General features: G+C 38.2%; 1 protein-coding gene and 1 long non-coding RNA gene across 5 annotated transcripts; both read right to left on the bottom strand.

The window, feature by feature from the left end:
* Positions 1-2,160: 2,160 nt before the first annotated feature.
* LOC103697244 (uncharacterized GPI-anchored protein At3g06035-like) lies at positions 2,161-14,704 on the bottom strand. Of its 4 annotated transcripts, XM_039132740.1 has the most exons (3): positions 14,364-14,704; positions 2,647-3,092; positions 2,161-2,306 (listed from the first exon to the last, which is right to left on the bottom strand). In XM_039132740.1, exons 1-3 carry the CDS (start codon positions 14,431-14,433, stop codon positions 2,286-2,288), a joined length of 537 nt encoding a protein of 178 aa, XP_038988668.1. In that variant the 5' UTR covers positions 14,434-14,704; the 3' UTR covers positions 2,161-2,285. The 4 variants fall into 4 exon arrangements, with proteins under 4 accessions (XP_038988668.1, XP_038988665.1, XP_038988667.1 ...); XM_039132737.1 differs by lacking the exon at positions 2,161-2,306 and having other exon boundaries at positions 2,377-3,092; XM_039132739.1 differs by lacking the exons at positions 2,161-2,306; positions 14,364-14,704 and adding an exon at positions 8,433-8,569 and having other exon boundaries at positions 2,377-3,092.
* Positions 14,705-19,359: 4,655 nt separating this feature from the next.
* Positions 19,360-20,964, bottom strand: LOC120112952. The gene is made up of 2 exons (XR_005514612.1): positions 20,283-20,964; positions 19,360-19,523 (listed from the first exon to the last, which is right to left on the bottom strand). It is a non-coding gene; the product is annotated as an uncharacterized LOC120112952 (long non-coding RNA).
* Positions 20,965-22,658: the final 1,694 nt, after the last annotated feature.

Genomic DNA, 22,658 nt, shown 5'->3' with positions numbered 1-22,658 from the left:
TAGAGAAAAGTAGGGAGGTTGAGGAGTTCGGTCGTAGGCCCATCAATAGAGAAAAGTGGCGGCGGTGGCTCGAAAAAGGAAGAAAAAATTCGGCCAAATATAGTGGATGGTGAGCAAGGGACTTTCCGATCGATTTTCAGCCGATATCTCGGCGACGACAACAATTTCATATCATGAGAAAAAAGAAAAGAAAAGAAAAGAAAGGCCGAGGCATTACCTCAGCTCCGACGGTGTCGACGGCCCCAATTTCAGGCAGGCATGGTGACAAAAAGCCGTGGACTCGATGGGAGAAAAGAGGAAGAAAGAGGGTATGAGATGGGTTGCTTGATGGTGGAGTGTTGTGAGGAGGGAGAGGGCTTCCCTTTTATAGAGGAGCCTAGGAGCCCTAGGATCCCGAAAACCCTAGGATTCCAATTTCTAGCCAAACTTATCGGAGAGGTGGAAGATCCCATTAGCCAAACTTATCGGAGAGGATGGAAGACTCCCATCGCTGATCATGCACAGGGCACGCAGGGCCAGCCCCCTTTTGGGCCAAGCTTGGGCCCGTCAAGTGGTCTGGGCTGAGGCCTTCACAAATAAATCCTTGAAAAGTGAAGTTGTGTATCATTCGTTTGTCAAGTGCCAAGAGATAACTGGAGTTTGTCCTCCTGCATAAGAGGAAGACTACCTTTTTCATCTTGTTCACCATCTTTCAAATTCAATAATTCTGTTCTCCAATACAATGACCTTATTTGGTGATGAACTTGAAGGTTGAATCTCAAACTCTAGTACATGATGTCGAGCTTCCTTTAGGTTGTTTCAATGTTTGTGCCTTTTTGACATATTTGATTCATCAAACTGCAATTCACAACTTCTGATAATCTTGTGGACAATTGGATCCCATAATTGGTTTCATTTCACACATTTAGTGTAGCCAATAAAGATATATTTCTTTGATCCGAAGCGACATATTTCTTTGACAACTAGGAAATGATGCACCAGCATGATAATCAAGTATTCTTAAATTACGATAATCACAAGGAGTTCTGAGCTCTATCTCCTTTGGAGACTTTCTATCCAATGTCATGAAAAGTGAGTGATTGCCAAAGACATCTCATCCAGACATATGGTCTCAGCCAATATTTTTTGTTCCAATAATATCAAATAACTCCTCATTTGACAAGCACAAATGAATTGTAGGCAATGCCTTACCTATGAACTTTTAGCTTCCAAAGCTCAAACTATCTTCTATCAGTTTTTTTCCATATCAAACCAACATGTTACCATTGCAGTAATTTGTCAACCACCCTTTTTTTATAAACCTTGATGCTCTGATACTCATAGTAGTGACAAGAAAACCACAGCATTACTATGAACCGAATCACGTAAGAGAGAAGATCATACAATATTAGATATAACCCACATTCAAGATGTACATCACTATGTGGAAGAAAGTATCAGACAAGAGAACATAAATAAAACACAAGAATAGACCAGCAACTTACGCTGTTCACTAACTATGGCACTACATTCACGAGCACAGATAACACCATAATCACCTATCAACACAATAAATTACAAGTGGGTCAAAGAGATTATGTCCCCTACAAGTTGGATACACTTCTACGAGATTCTCAGCAGATGGAATTTTATATTTTGCAATCCAAACAAAGATACTGATTTTCTTCAGCTTTCCAGATCACAAGAATTCTAGATTCAATTTTGCGTTACAATATCATCATATTGCGGATGGGAAAATATTATTCTCTTTGACTGACATTATTGATCCTTGGGATTGAAAGGACTCATCTTGTGGCCAGCAGGCAGTTACAAGCAGCTAGGACGGTGGTAATGTTTTTGTGTTACCGAAGTGAGTGGAAAGAGGAACTTCATGAATGTTTTCAGAAGCTTGTGAAAAACAATGTTTAATGATACAGGCAAATTAATCAGTGGTTCCTGAACTACCAAAATTTATTCAGTGTATTCTAAAATATTTAACTAATAAGCCTAGTCATTAGGCTCGTATTGGACTTACTTTCCCTGATTGAGAAGCAATTTGGGCATAGTGATCACTACAGAACTAATTGATTGAGACACAAATACACTAGATACCCTTAAGTGCTGCCAAAACAATATTCTCTATCTCATTGAGTCGGACAACCTATGCTCAAGCTCAATTGGAATCAAAATAGATTTATATTGTAAACAATGACAAACATATGATATAATGTATCATCTTTCAATTATTTACATTTCAAGCTTAATTGAAATGAACACAAGCCAGTGGGGCAAATCCTACGCTTAGATCATTTGCTAGTCTGGGAGGCCTGAAATTCAAAAATAAAGAACAATCATATGCAGCAAACTTACATCAGCACGAAGTTGGAAATTAAGTAATGACGAAAACAGCTACGGACATTGTATAATCTTTGTAATCAAGACAGAACTGCAAAAATACAAGACAAAATCCATATTGTTGGTTCATACTTTAAACTACCATCTTTTCTACATGAAAATATAGTTTATTGTCACGGAAGATTCAAAAGCTGATGAGTAAAATTTAAATGGAGAAAACATAAAAGATTTTGACAGATGTAACACTTATCAATTCATCATGAAAATGAAAAATCCCAGCAGGAACAGCACCAATTGGTGGTGAAGAGCGACCTCAACAACTGAAGCAACTCCTGTTGCTGGTGCAAAACTACCAGTGGGCGTGTTCGTGCTCAAAACAACCACCACCCAGTCACCTTCATCAGCGATCCCAGCTCCAACAAAATGACTATCATTCAGATTTTGAGAGTATTGGGATTTTGTGAAGTTGGTCAGGACAAGATCTCGAGCTAAACCGGGTACACAAGCTGGCATTACAGCAGCATCTTGAGTGACCGTTGCATTGAGATGGCAGTGGTTCAGAAAGTCTGGATAGTTGGGGAACTGTTGCTCGGTACCAGGAACAGTATTGGAGCCTGTGGTGTTGCTGCAATCTTGACCCTTAAACTGTTTGGCCAGTTGTTCTGACAAGCACTCCGCATGTTGATTCTCCGTTAATGCTGAAAGGTTGAGGGAAGCTCTGTAGCTGTTGATACCTTTAAGAAGTTCACTGCTTGTATCTGCAAAGAAAGAGATCATGAGGCACTTCATCCATATGAAATGATGGCAGTTTAGAAACTCCTAAAAGTATGAAAGTGTTTCTGATAAATATAAAAAAATATTAGAGACAAGTTCCTGAAAGGTCATACTTGCACTAAAAAGAAATAGAAAGCAGAAAAGAGTGATAGCCCAATTGTTGCACTCCTCTCACTGGGATCAGGTTTTGTTCAAAACTCGGAATTGTTCTCCCAAATGTTTAACATGGTTGATTCTTCTATTAAATCTATGAAACAATTTGTGGAACTCCCACAATAGCCCTCTAAAGTGCATGTTTGTGTATATGCATGAGTATACTACAAGCATAGTAGAAACACACACAAAGATACATATGTATGTACATATATACATATGTGTGTGTGTGTGTGTATGTATGTATATATACATGCAAGCACATGTACATGCATGCATATACATGTATGCATATATGTTCGTACATATGTATATATCTCTCTATATATAACATACAAAAATGCATATGTATATACATACATATAGTAAGGATGGGTTGCAATAGAAATTTTGCAGACAAATACTTCTCAGTTTTTAGTCATCAAATTTCAGGTGTGGCTTTAAGATGCAGGTCAAAGCTGTAAAAGTAATAGTTCCACGGAACTTCCATAAAGTGCTCCTTCCATCAAGAAAATAAAAGAGGAGAAAACATAAAAAGAGGAGATAATGATCTTCCTGATGCTCATCTTTGCTCCAGACACTTCACCCACCTCTTCCTCCCTCTCTGAACCCCTGACAACCTTGTCTAATACTTCTCATAATCCTGAACATACAACTCCCACCAGCCCACTTCTCTTCCCCCTCCTCCCCATGATGCCCCAGCATCACTTCCTCCTTCACTCTCCCAAGTGCTAGCCCATGTTGCCGCCCTCCCCCAACCCAAATCAAGAAATGCTGAACCAGCCCATACCGGCCGGTTCAGCCAGTACCGAACTGATCCGGTTCGGCGTTAAAAAATGGTACCGGCCCTTATCAGTCCGTACCGGTCTTGAACCGGCCCATACCGAACAGTACCGGCTTGGAACCAGTGGGAACCGGTCAGTTCGCACCGGTTCCAAATTTTTTTGGACTTTTGGCTGCGTGAACCAGGCCAAACCAATAGTACTAGTTCGGTTTCGTCCAAACCAGTACCGAACCGGTCCGGTGGCCGACCGATTTGGCGATCCTTGACCCAAATCACCTCCTTTTCTCTTTGCATCCCCACACTCCCCAACCTTCCCCCATCCTTTCTCTCTATCATTTTGTACTTTAAAGTTATAATAATCATAATGCCATTTTACTCCGGCCAACAAGAAAGGTAAAGAAAAGTTAGCTGCACATCCGTCGGAGAGAGTCGAGGTCTATTCACTCAAATTCTGAGATCAGATCATCCCACAATAGTAGCTCAAGCGATAATGCATCTGGTGGCCAAGATGACACGATAGTTTATGACTCAACCTCAGGGTGATCTTCAATTAACCAATGAGTCCTAGTTCACTCATGCAACACAGTATAGAGACCATGGTGCATGATCTAGTAGAACCCATGAGAATACCATTACATATAGAAGACGGATCCTTCGAGGTCATTTAGGACACGACACTATTGATGCAAATGACTTGGCATCTAGAATAAGGTTTCTGGACGTATCCAGATCCGAATCATACATTAGATCCTATTCCACGTAGGAAGGCTATGACTCGCATAGATATGGTTCATCTGAGGAATTGTATATGAGTGGGTCTTCAAGCCTCAAGCATTTTATGGGTCGGATTTTACTGTCAGGATATTCGGATGGCCAGCCCAATGGCAGACAAAAAACTCCTTTTAGGGTACCTATCCAGGATGCACAAATTACTCCTCTCAGGTTAGCTATCTAGGAGAAACAAATTATGAGAGGATATAGAGAGAGGACCGCAATGCTCTAGGAGTCTTGGTCTGCGGTGCTAGGTCCAGACTATGAATACGATCCCGACATCCACAAGGGACATTGACGTTCGACAATATTTTAGATATCGGTACATATTTTGTACTTTAAATACATTAAAGTACTCCATTTATTGTATTGTATGTATATTTACTTATAAATATATTAACTAGTCTGCTTCAAGTCCATTTCATGGTAAAAATGAAGTCAAACCAATGATAAAATTACAAATTAGACAATAATAATTATGAAAATTATAAGCGGAAACAAAAAATTGAGAAAACAAAAAAAATAGAAACAAAGAAAAATTAAAAAATTGGCACACCAATCAACTAACTGGTATGCCATGGTGTACTGTATGTCGGAACAATACTGAACTTGTATGTACCATACTAATGACCAACTGTACAGTCTTGGTGCTGGTCGGTCAACATTGCATGTAGTATTCCGACCTAAAAAATTTCTTAAAGAATTTATCCTTAAGCTCAACAACATGCAGCGACATGAAAACAAAATAGACTCTCCCTTTTGTCCACTTTCATCAAAATCTAATGAGCATGCCTTCATCTATATCACAACTAATTACAGATCAAAGAAAACATGGCATCCTTTCCATTAATTTTCAATATGAATGGGACATTCCATGCTGAAACAAAAAAAATCAGAGAGACATTTTATTAATTAAAAATATTAAAGAAAAGATTTAACATGTTCTTTGGGACTTGTACCAGGCACCAGTGCATGCCTGCTATGATGGACCAGCATGAGCTGGCACTTGAAACCAACTAGAACAACTGAAAAGGTAAATTTATCTTGTGAGATGCATCTAAATTCTTATAGAATGAATGAAATCTTATAGACAAAAGGTAATACATAAGCACTACCATTGAAAAGCTTTCTCAAGGCTTGTATTTTCAAGAATATGGTATACATACAAATCATGGTGATAAGAGAATCCAAGTTATGAAAGAAGATGGATGAAGGTTCATGTTGTCACTGAAGCAAAGAGTTGATACCAGGAACAAAAGGGAGATCCAGCCCATATACAAGGGATAGACCAAAGTCATGCTTACATCATGGAGCACAAACTAAGTTCTTTCAAACCTGTAAAGGATCAATATCAAACTGCACCTAAAACCATCTTATAAGTTATGAAACTACAAAAAGCCAAAGACAAACAGAGTCAACATAATGTGGAGATACATCACTAAGACTATTGTTTTCCAGGACTAGGCATGCAATAGAACTAAAGACAGGTTTTTCCATTACGGCCATCAGTCATTTTTCTGTAGGGGATTTCCAAATAAAAATGGGACATTTGAGACCTTAAATTGATCTTGATTTTTATTGATTATTGAGCTGATAATGTTCTCATGTTTTCACCTGAAATTTAAGTTTTCGTTTAATGCACCGGTGCAGATAAGGTACTATTCGAAGATCTGGTTAATTTGTTGGACCTACTGAATCAGCTGCCAAGGCACATCTTGGGCTAAAGACATGCACTTGAGGCTTGTATCCCCAAACTTTGAAACTGATTTCATGCCTTCAATTGGTTAGAATATTATGATGGCAGAGAGTTAGCAATGTTGTAATGTTAGTTTGGCTTGGTCAAGGGTCTCTAATAATGTAATTAGCTCGAAAGAGTTTGCCAAGTACTACACCTGGGTTGGGGATTATTATTGTGGCTTTATATTCAGAGAAAGTTATAGCATAAATTTATGATGTAGTTTTCTTGATTTTACAAACATAAATTTTGTGCATATCAATGTCTTACTCACAAGTTAAAGAAATATAAGCAAGGGAACATTTAGTCCCGAGTCCTAATAGTCACCAATCACTCACAAGCCAAAACACATCAACAATTGCAGAAAAGAAAGCAAGATTTCCATCAAATATCTGAAGGCATCATTTTATTTATCTGATTCAACATGGACATCGATCATCCAGTCATAAACATCAAGCATCAACTAGACATAAAAGTCAAATATTTATTTCCATCTTCCATATATTTCCAAATTAGGATTTCCTTTTCTCTTTTTCCTTCCCAATATTAGAATTTTTAAATCTAGGACACATCTTTGTTATTTTGCAATGGATCCATGATCCAGCTGAATACATGAAAAAGGGCATATCCGTCACTTCAAACAGAATGAGCAGAAAAACAAAATCTAAGGAAATGTCCATTCATCTAGCCTGCAATGAAAGGGGGAGATATTACATTTTTCATCTCTCTCAAACCTATGATTAATCAATGTTTCTCCCATCAAACAAAGTTATGCTCATGCCATTACCTTGACATTATAAAAAAATTTAAATCCATAGCTAACCAAGTACATGAAACAATCCACAGTCTTTAACTTACTTCCCAGGCATATACTCAGAGAGAATAAGGGGGGATCGAATTACCATCAGATCTGGCAAAATGAAGAAGGAACACGAGGAGGAAGAAGGAGAAAATGGAGAGACGGAGACTCATTTCTGACTATGCTTCCTTTTCTTGAGAAAATAGAAAGGAGATGAAGGAGGAAAATGAGAAGGGTGGGAAAGGATGGATCTTCACTTCTTTCACACCCACTTCTTTTCTTTTATTCTATTCCTTACTTTATTTGTCTCTTTCCTTTTAGCTTTTTGTTTTTTAATCAACCACACTGAGTGGAAGGACTAGGTCGGTGCTCTGTGTCTCTTCTCTGTTGCTACTTACTCAGCAAGGGCACCAAAGCATAACCCTTTTTCCTAACAAAGAAGAAAGGGCAGTAGTAAACTACCCTTCTTTTACTCACCTTCCTTCCAGCAAAGCGACACTGCAAAGGAGCCCCATGCCATAATATCTCCAAAAGGTACGATTTGTAACGCTTACTATAAGTCTGAAGCTTGATTCATGTCTTTCTTTTTTTTTTTTTAAGAGTCTGATGGATATGCACTTGGATAAGATGTCCTCCAAGGCAGGGACTCTCAGCAGCTACCTCTTGGTTGTCATTGCCATGATAACAATATGTTACAAATTATAAAATTTAACAAAATATATGTTTTTGATTTTTTTAGCTGGATCATTCAATAAAATATTCTCATAAATGAACAAACGATAAGATGTCCTCCAAGGCAGGGACTCTCAGCAGCTACCTCTTGGTTGTCATTGCCAGGATAACAATATGTTACAAATTATAAAATTTAACAAAATATATGTTTTTGATTTTTTTAGCTGGATCATTCAATAAACCTATGATTAATCAATGTTTCTCCCATCAAACAAAGTTATGCTCATGCCATTACCTTGACATTATAAAAAAATTTAAATCCATAGCTAACCAAGTACATGAAACAATCCACAGTCTTTAACTTACTTCCCAGGCATATACTCAGAGAGAATAAGGGGGGATCGAATTACCATCAGATCTGGCAAAATGAAGAAGGAACATGAGGAGGAAGAAGGAGAAAATGGAGAGACGGAGACTCATTTCTGACTATGCTTCCTTTTCTTGAGAAAATAGAAAGGAGATGAAGGAGGAGGAAAATGAGAAGGGTGGGAAAGGATGGATCTTCACTTCTTTCACACCCACTTCTTTTCTTTTATTCTGTTCCTTACTTTATTTGTCTCTTTCCTTTTAGCTTTTTGTTTTTTAATCAACCACACTGAGTGGAAGGACTAGGTCGTTGCTCTGTGTCTCTTCTCTGTTGCTACTTACTCAGCAAGGGCACCAAAGCATAACCCTTTTTCCTAACAAAGAAGAAAGGGCAGTAGTAAACTACCCTTCTTTTACTCACCTTCCTTCCAGCAAAGCGACACTGCAAAGGAGCCCCATGCCATAATATCTCCAAAAGGTACGATTTGTAACGCTTACTATAAGTCTGAAGCTTGATTCATGTCTTTCTTTTTTTTTTTTTTTAAGAGTCTGATGGATACGCACTTGGATAAGATGTCCTCCAAGGCAGGGACTCTCAGCAGCTACCTCTTGGTTGTCATTGCCATGATAACAATATGTTACAAATTATAAAATTTAACAAAATATATGTTTTTGATTTTTTTAGCTGGATCATTCAATAAAATATTCTCATAAATGAACAAACCCAGAAGTCAGAACTATTCAATTACTCTTGAATTACATGCAAATTTTATAGTTTAGTCATGATTTGTCGACAACTAGCCTATGGAAGCTTTATGTCTCACAAACTAATGATACTATATATTGTTGCTGGTGATGTTTTTGCTATTGCTTACCATTCTTGTCTCTCCCATATTTACTTTTTATGCAAATAAATATGTAAATATCTTGGAAAGCTTAAGTTCTTTGCTTTTATCATTTTGTTCTCACTCATTTGCCATTCAAATTCTTTCAGAATGTTTGGCAAAATTTCTGGATATTTCTCAAATCTGAATCTTCATCTCTACTGAACTTGTTACTGTAGTCATTGCTGGATTGGCTCTGACTCATGACAGGCTTTCAAATAGATGTTCATCAGACAAAGCAAACAAGGGTCTAGTTTCACCGAGAGACTGATTTGCATCCAAATAAGGCACCATTAATATGACATACTTGAAATCTCAGCCCTCTATATCTCAGCTGGTGTATACCAATCTGTCAAAAGATATCAGACCATATAATATCAACATGTGACTCCTATTTTATTATCCTAAACGATTTTTTTTGCACGCACATTGCATGTGAAAAATCCATAATCTTGATGTAGTAATCTATTTTAAATTGTTCCAAAATATGAGAATCTAACAAGCTAGGAGATCCAAAGCTCCTTCTATAAGTTTTCCTTAGGTCAAAGGTAAGCATCCAGGAATATTTTGTAATTAAAGAGACAAATTAAATTCATACTTGAAAAGGCCATAATATGGAAAAAGGTTTCTTTTTTGTTCAAACTTCAGTAAACTTCACAGTTTTTTTAATGACAACAATGTTATTGAGATTACAAGTTTGGTCGAAATTCGTAGTTAAAAAAATTCATGCAAATTAAAACGGCGAATTAACCAATAATTTTCCTACTATACAATTAGCCTACTACTAGGCATAGACAGCTGATTGTCCTTGGGTCAATCACATGTGTGCAGATGAGAGTAATTTACTATCATAGTTCCCTATCCAGTAAATATGTTCTTAAGCCTGTTTCTGGTTGCAGTATAGAAAATCCAGAGATAGCTGTCCGTAACCTTACATATCCCTCCAAGATTCCTTTAGCCCTAGATTAAGATTAAATTGTCGTTTAATTGGAAATTGGTAGGGATAACTGAGGAGGTGGGGGAACGTGGAGAAAAAGTAAGAGAGAGAAGGAATAAGTCTCTAACTTTTGCTGGGTAAATTATTTCAACCCTGCCCGTCCCATCAAAGCAATAATTTTAACCTAGGATAAGGGGATAAGTGGCATTGACCAGGCTAATCTTATTATCCCAAAAAGTAAAGTTGTTTGTTGGGATTGAAGAATGAACTACCCCTTCTTCAGGGGTATACTGCAACCAACAAGCCCCCAAGTCTATATCTTTAAAAAACATGCCTAAAAAGAGAAAATAGAAAAATCAATCAAAAAGATCAGTGCATTTATTAGTTATTGACTTGTAAAGTAAATGATATTATTAAATAGCACAAAATTGAGATCAAAAGACATTAAGGATCCCGTATACAGATGAGACTACATCCATATAAAACTCTGCCCCATAAATATCTAATATCATAAATCAATACACATTCAAAAATGCAGAAATTAAACCAACTTCTCCATCAAATATGGAGCAGCATCATTCCATTTATCTCAAACGGACATGGATAACACTCATTTAATCATCAGAAAAGGTCAAGTCGCCATTTGATTTTTCATAAATTTCCTAACTGGGAATTTTCTTTTTCTTTTTCATTCACTATATTAGAGTTTTTAAGTCCAGGATCTCTTAAAGTATGACAGGCTCGCAGAGCAACGGCTAGCTCCTAGTTCTTTGGAGATAGAATTGATGATCCAAGAGAGGACCATGTGATTGCAACGAACCCATGACATATACAGAGGATCGGTCGAGCTTGGCTTGGGAAGAGACCCATCAATGAACTCTATTTTGTGCTTGGCACTTAATGCCCTATACATGGAATGGCTCCAGGTGGGGTAGTTATCACCATCAAGGGGCTGCGAGACCAACATGATGCCTGGGCTATCGCCATGATGGAGAAAATATGGGCTGGAATGATCAGCAGCCATATGGGGCATGGAAGCAAAGGCACTCGAGATAGAACTCGAGGATGAACTTGAAGATGACGCCACTAAAAAAATAGAAATAAAAAATAAAAATCGCTCTGATACCATGACAAATGTGAAGAAAACTAAGATTGGAGGAAGATGCTCTGTCCTTCTGTTTGTATTAATGTATGATTTGTTCAATATATACAAGAGTTTGAAATAATCAATAGCTACAACTAAGGACTAAAGAAAGAAAGAAGCAAAAGAAAGAAAGAACTAAATGAGAGAAATAGCTAGCCGTTGCTCTGCTAGCCTGTCATACTTTAAGAGGATCCATTTTTCCTTAGTTTGGCAAAATAGAATCTATGATCTATATATCCAGCCCAAAATACATGAAAAGAAGGATATCAGTTACTTCCAACAAAAAGCCAAGCAGAATAGAAAAATCTAAGGAAAATGCACCATACATATAACATGCATTAAAAGGGGAAGATTTTACAATCCCAACTCTCAAATTTATGATCAATCAATCCTTCTTCTACCAGACAAAATTGTGCCAATTCGCACATACAAACTTCCCTGGAGCATAACTTTGATATATGATGTCTGTTTATGGTTTATTTTTCTCTTTCTTCAAATTGAGTAACTTCTCAAGATCTATGGCATGGTGACTCACCAACAGGCCTATCAGCCTTCAAATAACCCCATTTTGAGGCTGTTTAGGCCTCCAAAAAAGCCCTGTCAAACCAACTTTTATCGTTTTTGGAAAATTTTAATCGATCTGTATCTTCCAATATAAGAGGAATAGGTGATACGATAGAAAGCAATGTTGATGTAGAAGTTAAGATCTAGCTTCAGAAGATTTTAGGATTTCCAATGATTATTCTTACCAGTCACTGGCTATTTCAGGAAATTCTGACTTCTTTTAACTAGAAGAGGACAGAATTTTCCTAATAGTAAGTGACTAGCCGAAACTAGACTGAGTGAATCCTTTGAAAGATTGGATTTTAAATCAAGGAATTGGATGAAGATTACAAAAACAGTACAATATTTTGTTGCGAAGGATATATTTTATTTTAATATGAGAAAAGGGGTTTCTAGTGACCATATATCCCTATTATCTAAATTTTACTTTGCTAGGAAGAAGAAAGAGTTGATTTTGTGGTTGAGGAGAAAAAATTTTGGAACTAAATCCTTTGGATTTTAAATTGAGAGATTGGATAAGGACTAAAAAGACTATATTCACTGTACAATGCATCAAATTACATTGTTAATAATAGATTTTAATGTGAGAGAAGATACGTAGACTAGCCATATGCTAATATAAGTTTTACTATGAGAGGAACAACTAAGACTTGATTTCTTGATTTTGGTTCATGAGTAGTTATATTAGTAAATCTTGAAATTTTTTGCTTAGATTCTCATATCTATCTCTCAATGTGCAACTGCAAAATACAATCTTGAAAGTTCCTCTTTCTCTTGTTTGGTCTTGAAGATGCTTTCTCCTTTCATGTTGCAAGTCAAATGGCAAAGTGCCAAATTAAAGTCTGAGGCATCATGCTTCATACACATGCTTTGTTTTCTGTGGTGTATCTCTAAACTCTAGTGGAGGTTCCATCTCAAACACCAAACCTATTTTTCTTGTACTTTATTTCTCCTGTTATTGTTCTTTATTTGATGGGTAAGTTTGGATCAAATATTATCATCATCGATGATAACTTAAAAAACCTGTAATTCTTAATTGGAGATCAGTAGATCTAAGTAGACTTAACATTCTATCAGGTAGAGTCTCAATAATCTGAGGTGGTGGAGGTTCTTCTCTACTTTTGTTACTTTTAAATATGTATTGATCTAAAGCTTTCCAGGAGATCTAGATTGAAGGACGTGATTGCATTTTTTGATGAGTTCATAAATTTAGCTATTTCTTTTTACCTACCTGTCTTCATTTCCTGAAAGTTTTGTCCATTTTCCTCTTCAAGTATTCTGCTACATTATTTTTCATGGTGCAACCATATATGTTTGGCCCACACCTTGTAAAGGAAGAAGAGGGTCTGAATCCCCTCCAGTACAACTTTTGTACTCAAGAGTTTAGTAGCACCTGGATTTTTGCCACATTATGTGCACCTAGGTCAGACGGTCTCTAGAGAATTAAGATGTGGACATAGCATCCAAAGTAGTGAGAGCCTAAAATCAGCTAATGGGAAGAGCCATCCATCATCCACGCCATTAGTAGCCCCACTGCTGGACTTCATGTTTCTCCTTGCAGCCTTCTATCTTCCATGCTCTGTTTTTTCGTCCATTGTTTTAGAAAAATTTTCTTCAAAATAAACTTTAATAGCATTGAACCATCCATATTTTGCTTAATGGAGAAGGAGAAGAAAAAGTCCCTAAGTTTATATATCTATCAAACATGCCTAGAGAAAGGTCAGTGCATTTATAATATTAGTTACTAACACATAAAGTGAAAGATATTATCAAATAGCAAACAATTAAGATTAGAAGACATTAAGGATCACATGTAGAGCAGCGACTACATCAACAGAAAACTTTGTCCCGTCGACATCTAATATCATAAATCAAAGAATTTTAAGCAAGAAGACAAAATATCGGACTAATAAGTCCCAGCAGTCACCATTCACTTACAACCAATACACATTCAGAAATGCAGAAAAGAAACCAACTTTTCCATCAAATATGGATAAACATCATTCCATTTTATCTCAAATGGACATGGATATCAATCATTAAATCATCAGAAAATGTCGCATATCCATTTCATCTTTCATAAACTTCCCAACTGGGATCTTCCATTTCTTTTTCATTCCCAATGACAGTTTTCAAATCCAAGATCCATTTTCCTTACATGAAAAAAATGAGCAGAAAAGCAAAAATCTGAGGAACCATACATCTAGCGTGCACCGAAAGGGGAAAACTTTTCATTTCCCATCTCACCTCAAATGTATGATCAATCAATGACAAACTTATGCTGTAAACCAAAAGAAAAGAGAAAAAAAATACCGACAAAAACTTATGCCAATGCCATTACATCAACAGTATAAAACAAACTAAATTCATCGCAAGCAAAATACGAAAAACGATCCACATTGCAGGCGTATATTTAGAGTGTGAGAGGGGGGATTGAATTGCTTACCATCAGATCTGGCAAAATGAAGAAGGAAGGCGAGGAGGAAGAAGGAGAAGACGGAGAGGCGAAGACCCATTTTTCAGCGTTCCTTCCTTCGTCTTTTGTCAGAGAAAGTAGAAAAGAGTAGAAAGAGGGGGAGGACGATGAGACTGGGGTGGTAAGAAGGCCGGATCTCCATCGCTGTCACGCCAACTTCCTTCCTTTTTTCTTAACTACGCTGAGTCCTATTGTCGGTTTGGTGGATTACGTACAGTGTACTGCAGGCAAAACTGGACACGGGTGTGAGAACGTGTCTGAAAAACGAATTGTATGCTTTGGTCTAAAAAAACCTGCACCGATGATTAAAACAGCAACCCTAATCAGCTTAATATATTTGAGGGCCTAAGGCGAACTCACTAAACAAAATCTTTTTCCTTTCGGTTTTATCTTTGAGGCCTTTTCTGCAGTTGGCCAGCCTAAGGTGAACTCACTAAGCGGGCTTTTTCCTCTGTTTTGTCTTTAAGGCTTTCTCTGCAGTATGTCTTTTTTGGACTGGGGCCTTAGGCGATCACCTCAGTCACCCTGATCCTAACAAATAATACCATAAATTTCAAATGGCCAAGTTCATCGCCGACCTAATTGCATAGGCCAAGGCTTGACATCTCACTAAAAAGAGCTAAAGAGAAATTATTATCTAATTTTTCAGTGCTATATAAATATTCAAGATATTCTCAATGCACAATAGATATAAAACTAAACATATGCTTGCACGAATCCTTACATGTTCTCTGTTTCCAAGCCCCAGCATCATCACGAGACTAAAGTTCTTAATATGATCTAATCAAATTTTCAAACCGACAACCCTATGGTTAGCCCCAAAAGAATATGCACTTCAATGTCCCTTTCAACTTAGGTTATGAACTAGATACATTCTAATACTTTTTATATCAATCTAGGATTGCACTGTAAAAAGCTAGCTAGAAATTATTTGGATTCCTTGTATAAGTATCAACATATAATCAATGTCGGACTAAGGATATGCCTACATGTTCTCACGTAGTCTCTCTATTTTAAGCATGCCTGGTTGACCAGATCCAATTCAATCAAATTCGCAAGCACCAGGATCAGCCAAGTGATCAACTCCAAAATCTGTGCTGCAACGTCCCAAAGTCCACAGAGGGAATTAGGCTGAATCTATTCCGATACTATTTATAACGATCTAGGATCTTATGCAAAAAGACTAATCCAAAATTATTATTTGAGTTTTTTGGCATTATAAAAATACTTAAGATTTCTTCGGTATACAACCGATATGGGACTAAACAAACACCCAAGCAGGTCCATGTACCCAAGCTTCTTAAACAATGCCTAAATCCCAACACAATGCTACAAGGTCTGCGCCCATTTCTGGGCCAATTGCTGATTTGCAAGTGTAGATCTATGACATTTAATGAGTTATACCTAGCTCAAGCTCTAATAAATAAGTCATTTACTTAGGAGCTAAACTTAGGTGAATCATGACTAACCCATTTAAGTGTGGGAAGAGTACAAGGTCTCCCAAGACGTTCGTATCTATTTTTTTTGAATGGGATGGGGAAGTTTAACTGATATCAAAGTGTGGGTGGAATCAAATCCAAATCAATATTATAAAGCACCAACTGATGGAAATGTAGATCACCTCAAAAGAACTCAAATAAACCATAAGTAATTTAATTTTACTGAAACAACCAGTTTTGATATGTACCTCTTCAACGTTGTTTTCTAATCGGTCCGAGGCGTGTAGTCACTGTCTTTGAAAGAGATTTGCCTCCTTATGTGCACTGGATTCTGACGATCCCTCCCTAAGATACAACGGACCGTTGAATTTATAGACGTGTACAGTACTATAAATTCTCTTGAACTTGGCAGGGTATTTTCAGTATGCTCGTACATAATAGTTTAGTGGGAGATGAAGAAAAGATCGAGAAAGAAAGAAAATAGGGCTTGAAAGGCCTTTCTCTTTTTTCTTCTGCTTAAAATCGTAAAGAAAAACCAAGAAAATATCACCGCTAGGAAGATAAGAATGAGAGCGCCTGTCTCTCTCCCTCTCGGTTACTTTTTGGGCTTCACATGAAGAAACCAACGTCTCTCTATTCAAGATGGTTTTGAAACTGCCGTCCATTGATTTCTTCAATGGGTAGAGCAATCAAGTTGATAGCCATTGAGTTCTTCAACGGAAAAGACTTTAAGGACGAGGCAATAAAGGTTTGTAACGGTTGTTCTCAAATTTCAAAAAAACTTCTTAAATTCCCCACCATTTTTGAAATTTCAAAAAAATTTGAGATAATTTTAAAAATGACAGAAATTTTGAAAATTCAAAGTATGAACAATCAGTACACTTAGCTTTCGATGAAAGATGTCTTCCGAACTTGAATCTTCATCTAGTTAGTATTTCGTCATCCACGCCGGTCCGAAGTAAACAAAGTCTTGAACTTAGACTTTATGTATAGATTTTGAGAATACCGAACACTAAGAGTTGACCCTACATGTGAGTTCCATCGGGGTAGCGCATTACGGTCGTACACAAGTATCTTATTTTGTGAGTGTCTCTTAGAGAACAAGCCTTAATTCTCTATTTAACTGCGGCCCCACAGTCATACTCACATCGGTGATATCTTCAAAGGTATACTGCAACTCTATACCTTGCTATAATAGCCTTGATATCATTAAGGCATTACGTCATCCTCCTGTCCAGTGTAGTTGAGCACCTGCTCCATAGAGATGGATAGTAAACCGAGTTCACTTTAAATTTGGTTAGGTGATCTATATTTCCATCAATTTTGAAAGAGATTCACCTCCTTACGTGCACTGATTTCTGGCGATCCCTCCCCAAGATACAATGGACCGTTGAATTTGTAGACGTGCACAATACTACAAATTCTCTTGAACTGATGCATAGTACTGTAAATTCTCTTGAACTCGGCAGGGTATTTTTTATATGCTCGTACACGATAGTTTGGTGGGACATGAAGAAAGGATAGAAAAGGAAAAAAAATAGGGCTTGAAAGGCCTTTATTTTTTTTTCTGCTTGAAACCGTAAAGAAAAATCAAGAAAATATCACCGCTAGGAAGACAAGAATGAGAGCGCCTGTCTCTCTCCCTCTCGGTTACTTTTTGGGCTTCATATAAATAGATGTTGGAGCCCAACGTCTCTCTATTCAAGATGGTTTTGAAACTGCCATTCGTTGATTTCTTCAACGGGCAGAGCAATCAAGTTGATAGCCGCTGAGTTCTTCGGGAAAGAATTTTAAGGACCAGGCAATAAAAGTTTGTAACGGTTGTTCTCAAATTTCAAAAAAAACTTCTTACATCAACTGACTTCATGAACTCAACTAATTATTAAGGCTTTCATACACTAGCGTCAGGTACATGATATGCACATGAAACGAAGCATAGCTATGATATTTTCCAAAATAAACTTTTATATTTATATTTCAAAACTATTTCCAAAAAATTTACTTTACTTTTATAATTTTACATATATGTAAATAGAATTAGAATACATATTTTACCTTAACTTCTTGCAAAAGGATTTAACAATTTTGACACTAATAATAGGCTATCCAAATGGTTGAACATTATGTACACTGCAAAATATATCTAGAAACCAAAATTCATATATTTTGGTGTTCTCTAATGCATGCATCAAATTGATATAAAAATGAATGGGAGAGTCATCTTTCAATGCCAGCGAAGTTGGAACCTTTACCCTAGCAGGAGCAACAATGGGAGACGTTCAAGCCAATGAGCCAAAGTCTAGTTGGCAAAAAATAGTTGATTGAAGTCCAAGCAGAGGGAGATAATTTCTACTTCAAGTGTACATCTGGTTCGCGATCAGGATTGAAATCAAAATTGAAATGGATTAGAATGGAAATCAGAATGGCCGAATTCTCCGACGCGTTTGATCCGTGGCTAAAATTGAAATTGAAATTGGAATGGAATTTGAATATTAATGGAGAGTCCGGATTAGATTTTGGCAGATTAGGGGCATTCTTATTCACCTCTGGAATCATAATAGGAATGAAAATCCCCTCAACCAAACAGTTGAAACGAAAGCCACTCATTCCCATTCTCATTGCTGAGCCCAACTCTCCCCATACAAACATAGCAACATTGATAAGAATCAAATTGTATTATAGCATGCTGAACTTTTCACAATGTATAATTCATCGGCTAATTGCTAAATTGCATTTATATTGACCATCTATATAATGATATCCACAAATTCTAAAATACTTCAATTAGGAAAAGACATCAGACCACTAGATCTCATGAGCATATATTTTATTTAAGATTATATTCCAATCAACTAGGGGGTGCCAATCTTATAAAATAACACATTGCCTCATTGCTTTGACACATGAAAAAATTTCAAGGTAGACAATGCGCTAGCTGAAGCATCAAATGAAGGATGAGGATTAAGTGAGAACTAAATACTAACGTACAACACAAAAAAGGAATCCATGGGACAAGTTTCGTTCAAAACTCAAATCCAAACACAGATAAACTACATAGTATAAGCAATCATTATTGTCACGCCCCCGCCTCTGCGAGGCACGTGAGGCACCCAGTGCCCACGTGGGGGCCACATGAGGGGGGAACACGGGGCTCCCCTGCCAGATATTGTCCGGTTCTGGGTGGCAGCTGGGTTAGGAGTTTGCTCGGCTGGCTGCCTGGCAACTCCTCTCCCTCTTGATCCTCTCCTCCGAGCTGCAATATTTGCCAAGACTTCATTCTCTCTGTTCCTCATTTTCACCTATAAAAAAAATATTAGCATAATTCAATTAACTAATTTTTTTTTTTATTTTGAATATGCCGAATTTAATTTAACGGGACTTAACTACCCATTTTCCTTACTAAAACTTTTTTTTTTTATACCCTTTATTAAACCTGGCTCTGATACCACTAAATGTCACGCCCCAAATCTGGATCATGACACAGCCGTGCTATTGCTAACTTATGCACACAATAACACGAAGCCACATAAAATTTCATAATAAAAATAAATAGTTTCATTTACTAATGTCATAACATTAGTGAAGAAGTTGGAACAGTACAGAGCTTCTAAAATCTGATTATTACATAACATTTTCAATTACCCCAACCCTGAATAACATCAAGCTCCCTGCTCCTAGTGGTCTTAATCATCTGTAGGAAAAAAAGTAGATAAAAAGGTATGAGCTACACAGCTCAGTAAGTAACCAGGTACTATCTTATTGGATCAAGTACAATTATGCCAATGCAGTGATTAAAAAGCCAACAGTTGATGTAAAATAAAATATTTTATAGATGATATACACAAATCAGGTCATAAAGCAATGCATGTTCTATCCATAAAAATTCATAATCATGATAATGCAAGTCATATAAAAATATTGCCATTTATCCATACTTTATAAAACATACTCTCAGACGGATGTGCTGCTATGGTCACTATAATCCCGTGACAGGGCCTGTTAATCTTAGTCGACTAATTCTGTTATTCGTTACCAACTTTAACCCGTTGGCAGAGGGCCTGTTATTCTTTGGATGCTAGCTCCAGGGTGTCGACTGGCCTCTATTTCTAGAGGTGGTCATAGCTATCTGAGAGTTCATAAATCATATTCTTTTTCTGTCATAAATCATAATCATCATAAATAGGTTTGAAAATGATAAATGGTATTATATAATTTAAAATGCATAAACATGCCTCAAATATCATTTTTCATACAGTCTAACATAATCATAATTTCATAACTCATACACCATCAAATATTCATGAAGGATGCTCTTTAATCAAATTCATGAATTACATGCAATCATATACTTGATCCTAGTTTTGAGAAAAATATATCATAAGCAATACATTTTCATAATGATGAATAACAGTAATTTAAAAACTTTAAGATCAGTGCCAAGGTTACTTACAGCAATATGCTTTCCAATTTCTTACGTCCGGGTGACAAATCCTTGATCACCTAAATAAATCACATAGGGGTCACATTATTCTCTATTTATTTCATAATTTTCTAATTTATCATAACATGAATTTACTTGCTTGGATCTCAAGTCCAATTTATTTAATTTAGAGCCCTTGGCCTCGATTTAGAACCAGATTGGGTTCACGTAGGTCAATTGGGTCTTTAATTAAAGAATTGGGCTCGGTTCCTGATTGGGTCTAGCCCTATCGGGTCAATTTGGTCTTCTGATTATGTTATTGGGCTCAATTTCAAGTCCAATTAAGTTTAATTTTGGTCCAGGGTCAATGTGGCTCATCTAGGCTTGAGTCAGGGTCAGCCCAAAGTCAATTCGGTCTCAATTTAGTTAAACTGGTTTTGAATTGGGCTTGATTCATATTCAATTTGGGTCTGCTGAGACTAACTCAGCTTAATTAGGTTCATATCCAACTCAATTGGGTTTAATTTGGTTCGGATTTAACCCAATTTATAGTTTGGGTTCGTCCGGACTTAGCCTAATCTGACTGGGCTCGGTTTTAATCAAATTTGGCTAAACCCTTTTTTTTTTATTTTATTTGGGCCTAACAGGTTCGGATCCGTACCCGGATCAGACCCGTTAGGTCGGACCCGTTAAGGGTCTCTCACTTCTTCTTTTTTTTTTTTTCTTTCCTTTCCTTTCCTTTTCTTTTTCTTTTCTTTTTCTTCTTTTCTTCTTTTTCTTTTCTTCCTTCTTCCTTCTTCCTTCCCGAACCTTCTTCTCCCATTTTTTTTTTTCTTTCTTTTTCTTCTCCTCCTCTTCTCTTCTCCCGATTTCTCCTTCCCCCTTTTCTTCCCATTTCTTCTCCCATGGAGGGAGGAGGGCGAGCTCGGGAGGAACGGGCAGCGGCCGATGGCGCCCGGCGGCCGGCCCGCGGCGCCCACGGCCACACCCGCGGCCGTGCCCGTGGTCGTGCTCGGGGGCGCATCGGCGGCCCGCGGCCGCGTCTGCCTCCCGCTGCCGGGCATATGACTCGTTCCAGAGCCTGGGCATATGAGGCGGGTGTCTCCAAATCCTACAGACGCGTTTTGGGTGGAAAACAAAACCGGGGAGGGGTGAAGGACGCTTGCGTGAAGCCCCAGAACCGGACAATATCTGGCAGGGGAGCCCCGTGTTCCCCCCTCATGTGGCCCCCACGTGGGCACTAGGTGCCTCACGTGCCTCGCAGAGGCGGGGGCGTGACATTTGGTATCAGAGCCGAGGACGGCTCTTGTCCGATGGTGGGAAGGGTGTGAGGCCCAATAGTCCCACATCGGAAAGACTCGTTCTAGAGCCTGGGCATATGAGGCGGGTGTCTCCTAATCCTGCAGACGCGTTTTGGGTGGAAAATAAAATCGGGGAAGGGTGAAGGACGCTTGCGTGAAGCCCCGGAACTGGACAATATCTGGCAGGGGAGCCCCGCGGTCCCCCCTCATGTGGCCCCCACGTGGGCACTGGGTGCCTCACGTGCTCCGCAGAAGCGGGGGCGTGACATTTGGTATCAGAGCCAGGTTTAATAAAGGGTATAAAAAAAAAAAGTTTTAGTAAGGAAAATGGGGAGTTAAGTCCCGTTAAATTAAATTCAGCATATTCAAAATAAAAAAAAAAATTAGTTAATTGAATTATGCTAATATTTTTTTTATAGGTGAAAATGAGGAACAGAGAGAATGAAGTCTTGGCAAATATTGCAGCTCGGAGGAGAGGAGCAAGAGGGAGAGGAGTTGCCAGGCAGCCAGCCGAGCAAACTCCTAACCCAGCTGCCACCCAGAACCGGACAATATCTGGCAGGGGAGCCCCGTGTTTCCCCCTCATGTGGCCCCCACGTGGGCACTGGGTGCCTCACGTGCCTCGCAGAGGCGGGGGGCGTGACATTTGGTATCAGAGCCGAGGACGGCTCTTGTCCGATGGTGGGAAGGGTGTGAGGCCCAATAGTCCCACATCGGAAAGACTCGTTCCAGAGCCTGGGCATATGAGGCGGGTGTCTCCAAATCCTGCAGACGCGTTTTGGGTGGAAAACAAAACCGGGGAGGGGTGAAGGACGCTTGCGTGAAGCCCCAGAACCGGACAATATCTGGCAGGGGAGCCCCGTGTTCCCCCCTCATGTGGCCCCCACGTGGGCACTAGGTGCCTCACGTGCCTCGCAGAGGCGGGGACGTGACAATTATATTTGTCGACTTAAGAATGAATGACCTAACAACTAATCTTATGCATGTTAGGTTGTTTAAATTTAATATTTTATGCATTTTCCCATATATTTTGTTGATACTATAATCAGTATTCCATGAGAACCTAAAGAGGTTCAATCTTTTACTTCTGACTTATTTAAGATAC

The sequence above is a fragment of the Phoenix dactylifera genome, chromosome 13 (assembly GCF_009389715.1).
Source record: "Phoenix dactylifera cultivar Barhee BC4 chromosome 13, palm_55x_up_171113_PBpolish2nd_filt_p, whole genome shotgun sequence".
Classification (NCBI taxonomy): domain Eukaryota; kingdom Viridiplantae; phylum Streptophyta; class Magnoliopsida; order Arecales; family Arecaceae; genus Phoenix; species Phoenix dactylifera.
This window is presented reverse-complemented; position numbering and strand designations above follow the sequence as displayed.